Source organism: Marmota monax, unplaced genomic scaffold (genome assembly GCF_021218885.2).
Source record: "Marmota monax isolate L192 unplaced genomic scaffold, Marmota_monax_Labrador192_F-V1.1 WCK01_AAM20220418_F8-fsc00232, whole genome shotgun sequence".
Taxonomy (NCBI): Eukaryota; Metazoa; Chordata; class Mammalia; order Rodentia; family Sciuridae; genus Marmota; species Marmota monax.
In genome coordinates, this window is record NW_026695232.1 from 1,814,232 (window position 1) to 1,831,688 (window position 17,457).

At 31.6% G+C, this 17,457-nt stretch overlaps 1 protein-coding gene across 3 annotated transcripts in view; it reads right to left on the minus strand.

Moving 5' to 3' along the window:
* The window catches only part of Rock1 (Rho associated coiled-coil containing protein kinase 1), a 151,777-nt gene that overhangs the window by 70,560 nt on the left and 63,760 nt on the right, over positions 1 to 17,457 (minus strand). For all 3 annotated transcript variants that reach the window (XM_046438524.2, XM_046438523.2, XM_058577089.1), the window contains 4 exons: positions 16,306 to 16,450; positions 15,268 to 15,406; positions 13,110 to 13,201; positions 3,137 to 3,296 (listed from right to left, as the gene is read on the minus strand). In XM_046438524.2, coding sequence (XP_046294480.1) covers positions 3,137 to 3,296; positions 13,110 to 13,201; positions 15,268 to 15,406; positions 16,306 to 16,450 — 536 coding nt within the window. The remainder of the gene's footprint in view (positions 1 to 3,136; positions 3,297 to 13,109; positions 13,202 to 15,267; positions 15,407 to 16,305; positions 16,451 to 17,457) is intronic.

The following is a 17,457-nucleotide window of genomic DNA, read 5'->3' on the forward strand; positions in this document are numbered from 1 at the left end:
TTTTGAATTTAACAACGAGGGACAAGGAATCGTTGACCTTTAAGACAGAGTACAACTACCTCCACTTCCCTCAACTATCCTTTAGCAAAACATAATATTTGCTTGCTTGGGTTTAAATTATTTCTTTTTTTTTTCTTGCCTAAGTAATTGAAATAACAGAATCAAAGTCTGGGTAAAATCCTACCAAATTTTGGGACACCAAGCCTTGAAGAGTTCTTTAATTTAATTCAGAGTAAAGTTAGAATTACATAAAAATACAGGTGGTTGGTGAGACTTAAAGATCTTCACAGGGGGAGCTGGGGTTGTGGCTCATCAGTATTGCACTCGTCTAACACGTGCGAGGCGCTGGGTTCGAGCCTCAGCACCACATAAAAATAAATAAGTAAATGTCCAACTGCAACTAAAAAAAAAAAAAATGATTTTCACAGGGCTGGAGTTGTAGCTCAGTGGTAGAGGGCTTGCCTGGCACATATGAGGCACTGGCTTCAATCCTCAGCACCACATTAAAGAAAAAAAGGTAGGTAGATAGGTATTGTGTCCATCTACAACTAAAAAAATAATTAAAAAAAGATCTTTACATGTCTTACAGCAATATCAAATAAGTAGTTAGATAGATAGTATATGTGAAATTTTTTTCTAAGATACCAAATATCATGTAAAAGTAAGGTACTGCTGCTATTGCTCCTGCTATCACCTCCAACATGATCCAATACCAATATTATTATTTCCACCATCACCACCACTTACTGTCAGCACTTTAACTAGAAGAGTGCTCTCAAAATACCAAATAGTTACAGTACATTTCACAGCTGTATAGGTTCAGCTATTAACACATAGGTATTAACAGTGAATAACAACTATACTTTAGCAATAAAGATCTCTGCCCTTGACAATTAAAAGATATTTTTATATTTCAGGGATAAGAGTTTCCGAAGTTTTCTAGTTCACACTAGTATATTCAAAATTAGACTTACATATAATAGTAAGGGTCACTCATATTTTATTGCTTCCTTATTAAAAGCAATCACACTTTTACCTATTCATATTATAGGCACTTATCTTAAAATTACTATATTAATTGATAAGGCTATGACATATGACACTTAAGAACATAGTAAAATGTCAAGGCTGGAGACACAGGTCAGTGGCAGAGCATTTGCCCCTAATGTGCAAGCTCTGGGCTCAATTCCTGAAAAAGAAAAACCAAAAAGCCCTATACAATAAAATTTCTATTTTTAAAAAACCTAAAAATTGAAGACACGACTTGGTGTGAATGAACGTTGTATACAACCAGAAATATAAAAAATTGTGCTATGTGTAATAAGAATTGTTATGGATCCCACTGTCATATATAAATAAAAAAACATTAGTTAAAAAAAAACCTAAAGGGGCTGGGGTTGAGTATTCGACTAGCATGTGCAAGACCCTGGGTTCAATCCTCAGTACCACATAAAAATAAATAAATAAAATAAAGATATTTTTAAAAAATATTTTTTAAAAAAAACTAAAAATTACACTTGAGACAGGAATAAAAAGGAAAATCAGAGAACATAATGAAGTACATGGCAATGTAGTACAAATAACTTAGTGTTTAGTTAATTAAAGATTACCTTTGTATAGAAAAATGTAAATAAAATAATTAACTGTTGAACTATAGTATAGAAAAATCCAAAAATACTGGGAGTTGTTTTTAATCAATATCCTGAGTGTTTCAGAAACCAATTAAAAGAATAATTGATAAAAGCACCAAAGAAAGAAAGAAAGAGAGAGAGGGAGGGAGGGAGGGAGGGAGGGAAGAAATTTCAGCAAAACCACTCTTTTGTGTATATATGTCAATATAAAATAGCTACATTATTATACACCCCGAGTGTTAGGGGGAAAAAAATGACTAAATTATTGGGCTTTTCTCTGAGTCAAAACTTATATGTTTTGTGTATTCAGTATTGTTTTTTAGTGCATTGTTATAGAAATTTCATAAAGCAGGCCTAAATTGCCTTCTTATTTTCTAAACTTGCCTTGAATCACTTACAGTTAGCTATAATAACTAGTTTAATAATTGCTCCAAATAAATACCTAAAACTACTCTAATGTAGTATAATTTGATTTTAAGAAAATTTATTCTGAAATAATTAAAAAAATAATAGTAAAACTTAATGCACCCAGTTATTGTTGTTATATGATTCATTGTAATATATTAATAGAGAACTTTCTTTGGCTTTCAAATAAGAGGTATGTATCAACTTATATTATTCATTTCCTATGATGTGAGCAGTTCAAGAGAAGGTATTATAACTTGGTCATTTTCTTCCTGCACCTTGGTATTTAGCTTATATTTGACAAAGAGAAAGTTATCAAACATACCTTTTTGAATGAATGAATGTCCAGCACAGAAATAATGTTAAACTTACATCACAAGTACATTTGGAAAGACTAAAATTCACATTACCTAATACTAATAGTAATAACAGCTAACACTGAGTATTTTTACTCCATGCAAAGTGCTCTAAGTGCTTTCCTGTGTTTTGCTTTACTCCTCCCTTATAAAACTCTCTGATGCAAGTATTATTGATATTATCATCATCCCTATTTTTGAGGAAATGAAAGCATAGAAGATTAAAGTTACTAATTCAACATGATATGATAGTACAGAAAATACTATTTGTTGTAATACATAGTGAATTTATTAAATAGTATCTGGGAAAAATCGATTTTTGAAGAGCTAAAAATTATGGACCTTGGGTAACAATATAGAGATGATATTGCTAGGAAAGTTAATATTATATATTATTCCAAACTGTATTATAAATCATAAATCTTTAGATAACAACACTGACCTAAATATCAGTATTAACAGTGTCTTTTGACCTATTAATTGTCACTTGAGGACATAAAGTACATCAGACAGCAATTTCTGAAAAACAATATCCTGAATATAAATGAGTCTAAAAAAAAAAAATCAAACATGAAATGCTAGAAATACCATGCATCACTGAAAAATGGTATTATAAATATTAGAAGATATATCTGTATATCTCATTAAATATACTTTAAAAGGATCTTTAGATATCTCTAAGAAAATAATATGAATATAATAAAATCAGAACCCACCCCTAAAATTACTATTTAGCTTACTTACCTACGATTGCTATAATATGTAAATCCTACAAAAGGTAGTTGATTGCCAACAAAAGCTTTAGGAATAGGGAATGTTTCTTCATCTCCTTTATCATCTTCTAAGTCATCAAAATTACTAGTATCAATGTCACTACTTAAATCAGGTACAACTGGTGCTACAGCTAAAAATAGAAAGAAAAGTGTTGTTGATTTCAAATATACAAAGTGACACAAAGATTCTATACCAGCCCAGTATGGTAGTGTACATCTTTAGTCCCAGCTACTTAGGAGGCTGAGGCAAGAGGCTCCCTTGAGCCCAGGAGTTCAAGATCAACCTGGGGAACAGAATTGAGACCTCATCTCAAGAAAAAAACAATAATAAATAAATAAATAATGACAATAATAATGATGTTTCTTTTCTAAACAGCTGTAAAACAAATTCCAAACAGGATGAATCTATTACACTAAGATTCATTATAATTAATAAATGTTAATTATTAATTCATTCATTTGTAATTTATAAATCTACTGTTCATTGCTGTATGAGGAATAATATTCACAAACCCATAAATATTCATAAATCTATGGTTTGTAAATTTGTCACTAATTTTATTAATAAACTATGAATTAATAATTTGTTAATGTTTATTGATAGTTTGTTATATAATTCTTGAAATGATATATACCAAATCACCTATAATTCAAATTTAACTTGAATATTACAAGTCAAGTTATTAGGATTACTTTAAATACATCACTGTATAAATTTCTCAAAAGCATTTAGGATTATAGAAAAGAATTTCCAGAACCTATAACATTACAAGCTACACTCTAAAAAGTTGGGTTAATTTTAAATACAATATTGTTTTATTAATCTGCTATGAAGCAAGCCAGAAATCAAGGTTAATTCTTAGTAGTCCTGAATATAATCACTAATTTGAAACTGAAATATTTTTATTTTTATTCACATCAAATCTACATGATCAATATTTCTATCATTCAATATCTCCATAAGATTAAACAATAAGGAGCAAATGATTTTGAATTAGTTTCAGACTAGCTACTTCCAGAATTAAGTGATTAAGAATAATTCAGTATTTACGACACGGTTAAAAAAAAAAAAAGCAAGGACACAAAAACATGGATAAAGCATCTCAAGATTGTAAACATGATGGGGAGGGGCAAGACTTACATATACCTAATAATTTAAAATGATATGCGACAGTCTTTATTCATAATCCAGGAGAAAATACCACATTAAAGCTTGAATATGCTATAAGGGGTACATTAAAAATAAATTTAGGATACATATTTTTTAGTTTAAAGGCACAATAGTTTATAATACACAAAATGAATTATTATCAAAATACTAAATACTCATTTCAGAAACAATTGTTTCCTTTTTCTTTGGGAAAAAAGATAAAGATAAGCAAGGCAACAAAAAAACAACTGAACAGTTTCATGGTCTTAATCTCATATAAAGGAACTATTTTTTTAGTTAGCTGGGTGCTTCAGGCAAGAAATATCTATTTTCAGGCAATCTTAGACACACTGAAATATCTGAATAATTTGGGAACACAACAACAGATTTAGCCCAACAAAGTTGTAGTATTAACTAACAGCAATGAGTTTAAAAAAAAAAAAAGTTCTTCTACCATTTATTTCTTTAAGGCCAAGAGAACTGCTTGACCATACAATGCTGATATCCTAATAATTAATTTCCTAATATGTAAAATGAGAGAAAAATAAAAGGTTGCTGAACCCAGGGAAGTCTACAGTCAATTATGGAATGGCACGCATTTTACTTTCAAAAAATTCTCAATCATGAAGAAATTTTGCCTACGGGGGACTTTTGGGAATATCTGTGTACATTTCTGGTTGTCACAAATACACAAAATCTTAAAATAAACTTTCTTAAATATGTACCAAAGGCTATAAAGGATGAAGAAACAAACTATAGGAACCAGAAGAATGCTATCTTAAATAGAAAATATTAAGACAGAGACAGAAAAAGGAACAAAATAGAAATTCTGGTGCTGACATGAAAAAGTAAACACAGCGGAAGGGAAGTATGGCACCATCAACTAGACCAACACATGCATTATGGGAGTTCATAGGGAGAGGAGAAAAAGCAGCAGAAAATATATTTGAAGAAATAATGGCCTCAAACCTCCCAAATCTGATAAAAGATGTAAATTTATATTCATATATAATGTAAATGAGGGTCAACCAAGGAAAGTGCCAAAATATCCACATAAAAATGCATTATAATCAAATAGCAAAATCAAGCTGCCCTAACTCAAGGCCTTAAAGAAAGATCAGTAAACCTAACTGCGCACATAAATGTAAAAGCCAGTATTATAGTATTTTTGGTTTGTAACAGCTTTTTTCTCCTCACATATGATTTAAAAAACAAATGCATTATGCAATAATCATAAACTTAAGTTAATGAGCATACAATATAAAAAGATTTAAATTGTGACAATGACAATATATAGGGTAAGGACAATTTGTATAAAAGCCATTTTTGTATGATACTAAAAGTAAACTAGTATCAATTCAACTTAGACTGTTACCAATTTAGGGTTTTAAATGTAATCTCCATGTTGACCAACTTAAAAAACATACAGAAAAGGAAAAACACAAAAGGTAGTAATTAAACACTTAAAAAGCAAAAATAAAATACAGAAAATAGAAAAAGAAATCTTTCCTTATCAGTATTCACTGTAAATTTAAACGAATTAAACTCACCAATTAAAAGGCTGAGATTGGCAGAATAAAATAAAAAATGATCCAAGAATATGTTCTTTACAGAGACTCACTTTAGATCAACAGACATAAATAGGTTGAAAGTGGAAAATACATTCCATGCAAAAGAGGAATGGCTAGGGCTGGGGATGGGGCTCAAGTGGTAGCGGCTCGCCTGGCATCTGCGGGGCGCTGGGTTCAATCCTCAGTACCACATAAAAGTAAAAAAATATAAAGATGTTGTGTCCACCGAAAATTTAAAAATAAATATTAAAAAGTTCTCTCTCTTTAAAAAAAAAAGAGGAATGGCTAAACTGACATCAGACAAAACAGACTTTAAATCAAAACTATTGAAAGAGGCAGAGAAAGACACCACACACTGATAATATCAAGAAAAAGCTTAATATATTAAGAAAATGTAACAATTATAAATATGAACAACACAGCTCCAAAGTATATAAAGGAAAAGCTGACATGAATTCAGGGAGAAAAAGAACACATAAAGACAAAATCAATAAGAAAATACAAGATTTGAACAACCATAAACCAACTAGATATATAATAGATATACAGAACACATTTCACCCAACCAAAGTAGAATACATGTTTTCTCAAGAACACTTAAAAGACATTTTCCAGGAGGGACTATATATTAGGCCAAAAAGAAGTCTGAATAAATGTAAAAAGATTAAAATCACTTTTCAAATCACAATGGAATTAAACCAGAAGTCTGAAAATATTGTGGAACTCAAAATTTTCTTAAACCACCAAATGAGTGAAAGAACAAATCAGAGGGAGATATAGAAAACTATTTTGATGAAAATGAAAATATCATGCCAAAACTTATGGGATTCAGTAAAAACAGTACACAAGAGAAAATTTCAGCTGTAAATGTCTATATTAAAAACAAGAAAGATCTCATAAACCATTAACTTGAAATTATAAAACTAGAAAAAAGTAAATAAATCTAGAGCTAGCAAAAAAAAGATTATAGTACAGATAAAATAAAGAACGTAAAACCAATAACAAAAGTTAATAAAAAAAAATTAAAAGTGGTTCTTTAAAAAGCTAAAAATAAATGACAACCATTTTACTGAACTTAGGGGGAAAAAGACATGAACAATAAAAGTAAGCATAAAGATACTAATCATTTAGGAATAAGAAGTATTAAAGAAAGTACTATGAATGAGTATGTACCAACAAATTATAGATGAACTGGACAAATTCCTAAAAACACCATCAACTAAAACTTGCTAAAATAAAAGTTAGAAATTAGAAGAGACCCAAAACAAGTAAAGAGATTTTAAAAATAGTAAAAAATATCTACAGTCTACACAACACAAAAAGTTCAACACTAGATGGCTTTACAACATAAACCCACCTCAAGCACTTCTAAAAAATAGAGGGAAAAGTTCCTAATAAATTCCATGAGATCAGCATTGCTGACACCAATAACAAAGACACCAAAACAAACAAAAGCCCAGAGTAATACCTTTTATTAGCATAGATACAAAAAAAAAAGTTGCAAGTAGAACACAGTGCCATATTCAAAGGATTAACATGTCATAAATACAGCCAATTTTATCATCAACTAAAAAAATTTTAAACAGAACTGTACTCTATGACTAAATGGGATTTACTACAAGGTACTTCACCACATCAGTCAGTGCAATGTATCTGGTCCTCTATATAAACAGGTTGATTCAACCAAAACAAGATTCAAAATAACCTTTAAAAAGAACTGTGTTTAAAGATGTACAGACTTTTTTTTTGTCATTTTTCCCTAAAAGAACGGTATTACAACTATTTATTTATAGAGATGAGTCAAAGTATGTTGAAAGATGTGTGTGAGTTCTATGCAATTACTGTGCCATTTTTTTAAAAAAAAAATTTTTAATTACAGTTGAACACAATGTCTTTATTTTGTTTGTTTATTTTTATGTGGTGTTGAAGATTGAACCCAGTGCCTCACATGTGAGAGGCAAGCTCTACTACTGAGCCACAACTGCAGCCCTACTGTGCCATTTTATATCAGGGACTTGAGTATTTTCAAATTTTGGTATCTGTTCAGGGTTCTCAAACCAATCCTCCATGGACACTAAGGACAACTATATTACAATAACAGAATAAAGGGAAGAAAAACACAATCATTCCACTTGATGCAGAAAAAGTATTTAACAAGTCTAAAATCCCACAACTACTATCATACTCAATGGTTAAAGACTAAAACCTTTCCCCATGATAAGGAATACAAGAAAGCCCATTTTCACCATTGCTATTTAACATTATACTTGAAGATCAAGTCTGAATAATTAGGTACGGAAAAAAAAAAGTGGTGGTGGTGGGGGACATATAAACTGGAAATAAATAAGTTAAAACTACTCTATTCATAGATGACATGATCCTATACATAGAACATCCCAGGCCTGTCATGGTGGTACACACCTATAAATACTAGCAAATCAGAAGGTTGAGGCAAAGGAGCACAAATTTAAGGCCAGCCTTGGCAACTTAACAAGATCCTGTCTTGAATAAGAAATTAAAAAAGACTGGGGATAGGCTGGGGTTGTGGCTCAGAGGAAGAGTGCTCACTTAGTATGTGTGAGACACTGGGTTCGATCTTCAGCACCACATAACAATAAAATAAGGGTAATTGTGTCCACCTACAACTAAAACATAAATGTTATGGGATGTAATTCAGCGATAAAGCACCAGTAGGTTAAATCCATAATAGCAAAACAAAACAACAAAATTTTTGTGTGTCAAAGGATACTACCAATAGAATGAAAATCTGGGTGTGGTGGTGCATGCCTGTAATCCCAGTTATTTAGGAGACTGAGGCAAGAGGATCAAAAGTTCCAAGTCAACCTCAGTAACTTAGTGAATGAGACCCTGTGTCAAAATAAAACAATAATAAAAGGGGGTTGGGGAATGTGGATCAATGGTTAAGTGTCCCTGGGTTCAATCCCAATACCTATGGGGGGAGGGAGAAAGGGGGAGAGAAACCCAGAGAATGGGAGAAAATATTTGCAAACCATGTATCTGATAAGGGATTAATATTCAGAATACATAAAGAACCCCTACAACTCAACAACAAAAACACACAACTCAACTCAAAAATGGGCAAAAGACTTTCATAGAAATTTCTCAAGCAGATATGTGGATGGCGAATAAAATAAGCACATGAAAAGATGTTTAACATCCCCCCAGTCATTAGAAAAATGCAAATCAAAACCATAATGAGGGCTGAGTTGTAGCCCACCGGTAGAGCGCTTGCCTAACATGTGTGAGTCACTGGGTTCGATTCTCAGCACTACATACAAATAAATAAAAAGTCCATTGACAACTAAAAAATATTTTTAAAAAACCATAATGAGATACAACTATATTCTCATTAGGATGGTTACTATTAAAAGAAAATCATAGAAAAGCACAGTTGATGAAGATATGCAGAAGCTGGACCTTAGTTCTTTATGTATTCTGCCCATGGGAGTATAAAATAGTGTGCTCTAACTGCATTATTTTATAGTGCTCATATTGTGCTTGTAGCATACCAAATTATTTGGGTCTTTTCACTTCTTTTGTCTCCTATCTTTAAACTTACTCTCTGTCAATTCTTCAATTCTGTCTCAAATGAGTGAATGACTAACTTCACAATCTTAATACTTTGTGCCTCTAAATTAAGAGTGAACACAATCAAGAAACTCACAGGAAGTCTGCCAAAAATCAAGCATTTTGTACCCTGCTCCCATACGACTGAGGAACAAAAGAGTAAAACTAATTGGCATTATAACTTAGAGATGTGTAAGTGACAAAACTACTAAAATAATTATTATAAAAGAAAGCAGTCTTGCCAAATAAAATTGTATAGAGTCAGAAAATTAAAAGGAATCATAGCTTACATAATTTTTAAAAAATTAGGTTAGTGAGGTCAGTTCAAATAAAACTATTCTTGGTATTTTAGGGGTGGGAAGTAAAAAAAAAGGGTAGGAAGAGTAAGAACAGTAAGTTCTAGAGGCTTCAATATTTCTTTGTCTTTTTCAATAACTACAAAACAGGATCTACTGAGATTAGGAAAAGCTATCAAAATGTTTATTGCAAAACTGTATCAAATATATATTTTAAAAAGAAAATAATATTACTAATAAATTACATAACAAACAAATTCAAAGAAGCTCTTCACAGTTCCTTTGATTTATCAGTGAAGTCATTGTTTTTTTTTAAATAAAAGCATTTACGTTAAGAATATACAGCAATATAATAAAATGTCATTGATTTTGTACTCAATATAATAAAATAATATAATAAATAATATAATATATATTATATAATAATATATTGATTTATTATCATATTAATTTATTATAATATATTTTAATAATATATTAATTTATTATTATATTATATAATAATATAATAATAAAATAATAAAACAATATAATAAAATGTCATTGATTTTGTTGAGAGCCAAAGCCGAAGGGGCCCCAGCAAACTTCCCGCTGTCAGCTGATGACTGGCTCACTGCGGCCCCAGCAAACTTCTAGCTGCCAACTGATTGGCTCCTCTGCCATGATGCTCATTGGGTTGTTTCCCCGCCCTTTCAGACCATGGAGCTGCTCATTGGGGGACTTTTTTTGGCTCCGCCCACGCAACCCAGCCAATCGGCCTCAAGAGCAGGAGTGGGGGAGGTGGAGAGGCTTGTGGAAAACCGGTGGTGGCAGTTGGGCTCTGAAGGTTTTCCTGAAGAGCTGTGTGGTTTGGCTGTGTGTTCTAAAAATAAAGTTTGTTTCTTTTGACAAGTGGCTCCTGAATTGTGCCCAGACTGCGGCATTTGGTGGGCCACAGGGGAAACAACCCAATGAGCATCACCGCAGAGGAGCCAATCAGTTGGCAGCTAGAAGTTTGCTGGGGCAGCTGTGAGCCAATCATCAGCTGGCAGCTGGAAGTTTGCTGGGGCCCCTTCGGCTGTGGCTCTCAACACCCCCGATTTCATGAGACTATGAGCTCCACAAGTGTAAAATTTTTGTTGGCATGATCACTGATGCTCTCCTAGTTCTTCAAATAACATAGTGCTCACCACGTAATAGGTGTTCAACAAATAATTTGTCAATTAAATTGCCTCCATTCCTAATTAATAATTCAGTTTTGAATCCATAAAATATACTGTATTTTTCAGAATTATTTATCATGTGGTTATCCTATGGTTATTTATGCATTTCCTAACTTCATTTGCAAAACAACTTAAGGCAATTCCAAAGATAATTTAAAAGGGGCCTAAAGAAAACTTTCTTCAGATTTATAATTGTATTTGTATACTGTTTTCTTAAACTTTGCTAAGAGAATAACTTGAATAAAAACACAAAATTTTACAATGTAACCATTTGTTTTACTTCCTGCTCAACTTTATCTTGGAATATTTTCTCTTGCAGCCTGAAGATTATCATGTCACATTTACTAATGAAGAGGAGGAAGTTCCTCATTTCTCAGCATAACTTTAATACATTCGCCCAAGGTCAAGGTCTTCTTATAGCACTCAAGACAGCCAATCATTCAATGCCATTCTTTGTTGAAGTATAATTTCTTGATTTCCAGAAAAAATTATTTCCCTTTCTTCTTCTTAAGAGAATTTTATAGCTTTGCAAAATATATGGACTATACTTGGAAAATATTTAACTGCTTCTTTTAAAACATTTAACAACTGGAATATTGACTGACAAACCTATATGATCTATTTCTTCAAAGCTAACTAAATCCACTCCCTATCCCACCAAAGAATCCTCACTGTCTAAACTAATTAGGTAATTCTTAAGACAAATACCTAACTTTTAAAATATATTTTTTGTAGTTGTACATGGACAGAATGCCTTTATTTTTTTTATTTTTATATGGTGCTGAGGATTAAAACACAGTGCTTCACACATGCTAGTCAAGTGCTCTGCCACTAAGCTATAGCCCCAGCCCCAAATATCTAATTTTTTAACTGTTCTAAAACTACCTAGATGAGGACTGAGATTGTAGCTCAGTTGTAGCGTGCTTGCTTACGTAGCCGTGTAAGGCACTGGGCTCAATTCTTAGCATCATATATAAATAAAATAAAGGTACTGTATCCACCTACAACTAAAAACATTTTTTAAAAAAAAAACTACATAGGTGAGTTCACTCCAGTTATTACTATTCACTGCTACTGATATAGCAGGAAGTTAGGGACTGCTATACACATTATCCTTTTTCTGAAAAGTAAAAAGGACAAGAAAATTCTGAGGCTTCATAAGGGTAAAAGATGAATTCTTGTCTTTCTAAATCTACAAAGATGATGAGAACCCTATTATACAACAATTTTGATTCAACTACCTTGTGCAAGATTTTCTGCAAATAAACTTATAATTTTAACTTTATTTTAAAAATATAAGGAAATGTTCTAGATTAACTGAAAATTAACTTCCTTACACAGTACTCTTTTTTTTTTTGCACCAGGGATTTAACTCAGGGGCACTCAACTACTGAGCCACATCCCCAGCCCTATTCTGTATTTTATTTAGAGACAGAGTATCACTGAGTTGCTTAGTGCCTCATAGTTGCTGAGGCTAGCTTTGAACTCATAATCCTCCTATCTTAGCCTCCAGAGCTGCTGGGATTACAGGTGTGCGCCACCTCACCTAGCTACATTATTTTTATATCTTAATTGCAAGCTGCCAAGACCCTGATGAAATCAAATATATCACAATTTCCAATACCCTCATAAAATTAAATTCTAGTATTCAGTAATAATAAATTTCCTAAATATAAGTTTTAATAAAAATAACTTGCCCTTTCACAAGAAAACACATTTTAAAAGTCAAACAATATACGGGGTAAAAATGGGAGTTCATAACCCATTTGAATCAAAGTGTGAAATATGATAGATCAAGAACTATGTAATGTTTTGAACAACCAACAATAAAAATTAAAAAAAAAAAAAGTCAAACAAATAACAATACTACTATTACTTGACTTAATTTACTTCCTCCACAAGGAAACAACAAAGATCAAATATCAAATTACAACTGCTGAGACCAAATTCATTCCACCTGTATTATTCATCTTGCTATCTTGAGTGGGACATGAGGGGAGGAGTTATACAATTTCCCCAATATTATCAAATACTCTTGTTTTTTAGTAGATTAAGACAATTTCCATACAGAACAGGGATGTAGCATCAGAAGTTACTTACAAATAGGAAATCTAATGTGCAAGAAAAAAAAACTTACTGTCTCGGAGTGTTTCCCAAGCCCACTGATCATTTTTGAAGAACAGATGTCGTTTGATTTCTTCTACACCATTTCTTCCTAATCTCACTTCTCTGAAGAAAGAAGAAAAGTAATTAATTTTTGTTATTGTTGTTGATGGACCTTTATTTTTATTTATTTCTTTTTATGTAGTGCTGAGGATGGAACCCAGTGCCTCACGCATGCTAGCCAAGTGCTCTACCACTGAGCTACAACCCCATCCCAAATATTTAACATCTTCTTATAACCTGTCTAGGTTTATCTGTAGACAGAATAATAAACCTGTACAGACCTTGAAATTATATTTTTAGCATAATTTTCAGCCAAAATAGAGAATAAGCAGAAGACTGAGAACACTAAAGAAATCATTTAAAGAATACTAAGGGAAAATATACAAAAATATAGACTTGTTAATATTCCATGACTCTTGTACTGATATTGAGAATCCAGATGAATCATCCTCTTGCTTCAACAGCATGATGAATAAAACACAATGCAGTTTTCTTCTTATGATTATAAAGTTATGCATTTTTCTTTGCAACCAACAGTTTTCTTTTACACCAAAAAATTCCAGAAAAACATTTTATATTTAAAATTTTACTTTCTAAACTATGCAATATTTCTGACCAATCAAAACCCAATGATTTTTGTAGCAATTCCTGACATTGCTACAAAATTCAGAGCTTTAACTGGACAAGGTATTGATTGCTGGCCTTGTTTTGGTGAGCATCAAAATTTTAAAAAATGTGCCTTTAGCTGAATTGGAAAGAGGAACTTAGCATGGTCTGTTCTCCAGTAGAATACAAAGAGGATACCTGAATTTCAATTTTTTTTCATAAGTTAAAGAATAAATTATTTTAGATGTATGATATTGTCTCTAAGAAGCTGTCACTGACTCTTCCAGACTGGATTAGAGAACCTCTCTAGGACTCCCACAGTACGTACGTCATCGTAATTATTTTTCTGTTCTATAAATGCCTAATTTGTTTGTGTAGTTGTGGCCCAGTGGTAGAATGCTCGCCTAGCACACACACGGCCCTGGGTTCGATCCTCAAGGCTACATAAAAATAAATAAAATTTTTTAAAAAGGTATTGTATCCAACTACAACTAAAAATAAATATTTTTAAAAAAATGAACTATTAGAAAAAATACTATGAATCTTGCTCACTTCTATATGACAATCCCCCCAACACAGTTCTTTAAATTAAAATGTAAACTTTGAAAAGTCTACCTAATTTCACAGTCTAAAGGAAATAAGGAAATATAAGTTAGTTTTAATAAAAGTGACTTAATTTTAATGAAAATGAATCTTAAAATTGAAAGATATTTAAAGTCTGAAGCCACCCTATTATTTAAATTAATCCATAATCAAAATTAAATGCATTAAGTGTAATCTTATTACTAAGTTACTTGATTCATTTTTATATTTAAAAATAAACCACTACTGAGTGCTTGCCCAGTATGTGTAAGGATCTGGGTTTGATTCCCAGCACTGCAAATAAATACAACAGAACAGAACAGAAACAAATACAAAGGAAATCACAGAAATATACAAACTATGACATTTTTGTTTCAAAAACAAAGTACATTTATCTAATACTTGCTGAATATAGAAAACATAATGCCAATGACAATGTTGAGAAAAAAGGAGGTAGAAAATGTATATATTTATAGCTTTATGCTTTCTCTAGGTACCATCAAATAGAAAATTGGAAAATGCACCATCATTTTTATATAATTATAAGAAAAAAACTCAACTAAATAAATACATACCACTGATGTGAGATGCACTCTTGAGATGTTAAAATGTTAAGAAAAATTCTTAGACTCAACAAAATACACTGTCATTCTGATAATTAATCAAGTTAAAAAATTTAACAAAAAATGTTATCTGCTCTAGCCATCAGCAAAGACTACGTTATTATCCCAATGGCTTAAGTACAGAAAGTAAGTTGAAATCTAAAATAACAGAGTATATTATAAAATTATACCAGATTTCATTGTCATAAATGATTTTGGGAATGGGGGAATTTATATTTTATTAGTTCACATGTAGGAGCTTAGATATGATCTTACAAACTGAGCAGTAAGATTAGAATTCTTAAGAATTAACAGGAGTTCAATGTCAAGATTATTTACCTGTCAGTAAGGAAGGCACAAATGAGATTTTTTGCTTCTTTTGATATGTCATTATCATCAGGGAAAGTTAGTGAATTTTTATGGTTCATAATCTTACTGTAAGTTCCAACCAAAGAATCTGCATAAAAAGGTGTATCACCTGAAAAATTGATAAGGAACATAAAAGCAAAATAAAATACATTTCAAAAAAAATCTATGTTAAAGGAAAAGAGTCAAAGTTCCCTTTTTAAATATGTGTTAAAAGTGAAGCTAGCCAATCCCTAAAAAACAAATGCCAAATGTCTTCTTTGATGTAATGAGAGCAACTAAGAACAGAGCAGGGAGGAAGAGCAGGAGGAAAAGATTAACATTAAACAGAGACATGAGGTGGGAGGGAAAGGGAGAGAAAAGGGAAATTGCATGGAAATGGAAGGAGACCCTCATTGTTATACAAAATTACATATAAGAGGTTGTGAGGGGAATGGGAAAAAAAACAAGGAGAGAAATGAATTACAGTGGATGGGGTAGAGAGAGAAGATGGGAGGGGAGGGGAGGGGGGATAGTAGAGGATAGGAAAGACAGCAGAATACAACAGTTACTAATATGGCATTATGTAAAAATGTGGATGTGCAACCGATGTGATTCTGCAATCTGTATTTGGAATAAAAATGGGAGTTCATAACCCAAAAAAAAAGAAACACACATTCAGGCTGGGTCTGTAGCTCAGTGGCAGAGCACTTGCCTAGCATGCGTGAGGCACTGGGTTTGATCCTCAGCATCACATAAAAATAAAAAACAAATAAAAGGCATACTGTCCATCTACAAATACAAAAAAAAATTTTTTTAAAAGAAAATATACATTTATTATAATAAAAGAACACGAATTTGCTCTAATCCTTTAAATAGCTTTAAAAAACACATACAAAGCAGATTTTGGATCATGTGTATTTCCTATAAACAAAATCAACATTACTTAATATAACAAATATTAATTAGAAGAAGCCAAGCAGTGAGTTTTGGGATGAACTATATTAGGTACATAAAACCCTCATTACTCACCTACAAGCATTTCATATAAAAATACCCCAACTGACCACCAGTCACATTCTCGTCCATAATAACCATCACCACCTTGGGATTTTAATACTTCAGGGGAAATATAATCAGGTGTTCCAACTGCTGTATCACATCGTACCATACCTTCCTAAAAAAAAGTAGCAGGTCAAATTTTGAATTAGGATATTAAGTAAAGTGTCAATTATTTAAAATGACTTTCTTCTTAATATAACTGTAAAACTCTAAATCTCTGGGCTACTAAATATTATATCAAAGCAATTCAAACTTGAGAAAAACTAACACATAGCTGCTTAACCATCTATACAAAACACATGAACACTATATTCACACTATAACCATATATACTACATAGCATATACACACACTCAGTAATTTTTATTTTAACACTGACTAGAAAGACATATTGCCACCATTTAATATTCCACCAGTTGTGCCTATATAATGATTTTATCTTAATTGGAGAAAACAAGCATATAAGCCAATAGATTGAAGGACTGAAAAATGAAGCACTTTATAACATAAATATCAATTTTACCTTTTTTTAAAACACTAAAAAGACTGTTTAAAATGCTTAAAAATGTGAATAAAACATACAAAAGTAGACTAAAATATAAATGGGGAAGCATATGTATTAGGAAAGGACATAATAGCGTTGAGGACACTGAATATCTCCTACTCCAAAATTATTTGCTTTTTATTAATGCAACAAAATTATAACCAAATGTTCACACACAAGTTATCATGTAGTGTTTCCTACTAACCAATATAAATTAACAGAGCTTCCTGACTACTTTTCTGTGGTAAATTAAATCATATATACTCTTTCAACTGAAAAGAAAGTGGCATATTTGTTCTTTTGGCTGTGTATATAAGTTATTTATTATATAAATAGTGAGCATGCATATATTTTTAGACTGACTCCTAAAATAAGCAGCAAAATCTTTTCTACATGTTAACAGAAAGCAAATAAAACACTAAAAAGTAGACACATTCCTGAAATTCAATTTTTATGGAAGTCTAATTTTAACAATAGTGTAAGTACTTAGTGACATTTAAGCTAATGCCATTTCTAGTTACCAGCAGTGTATATTATAGAGTTGTTATAAAGGATTTAGTAAATCTGGAAATCCACAT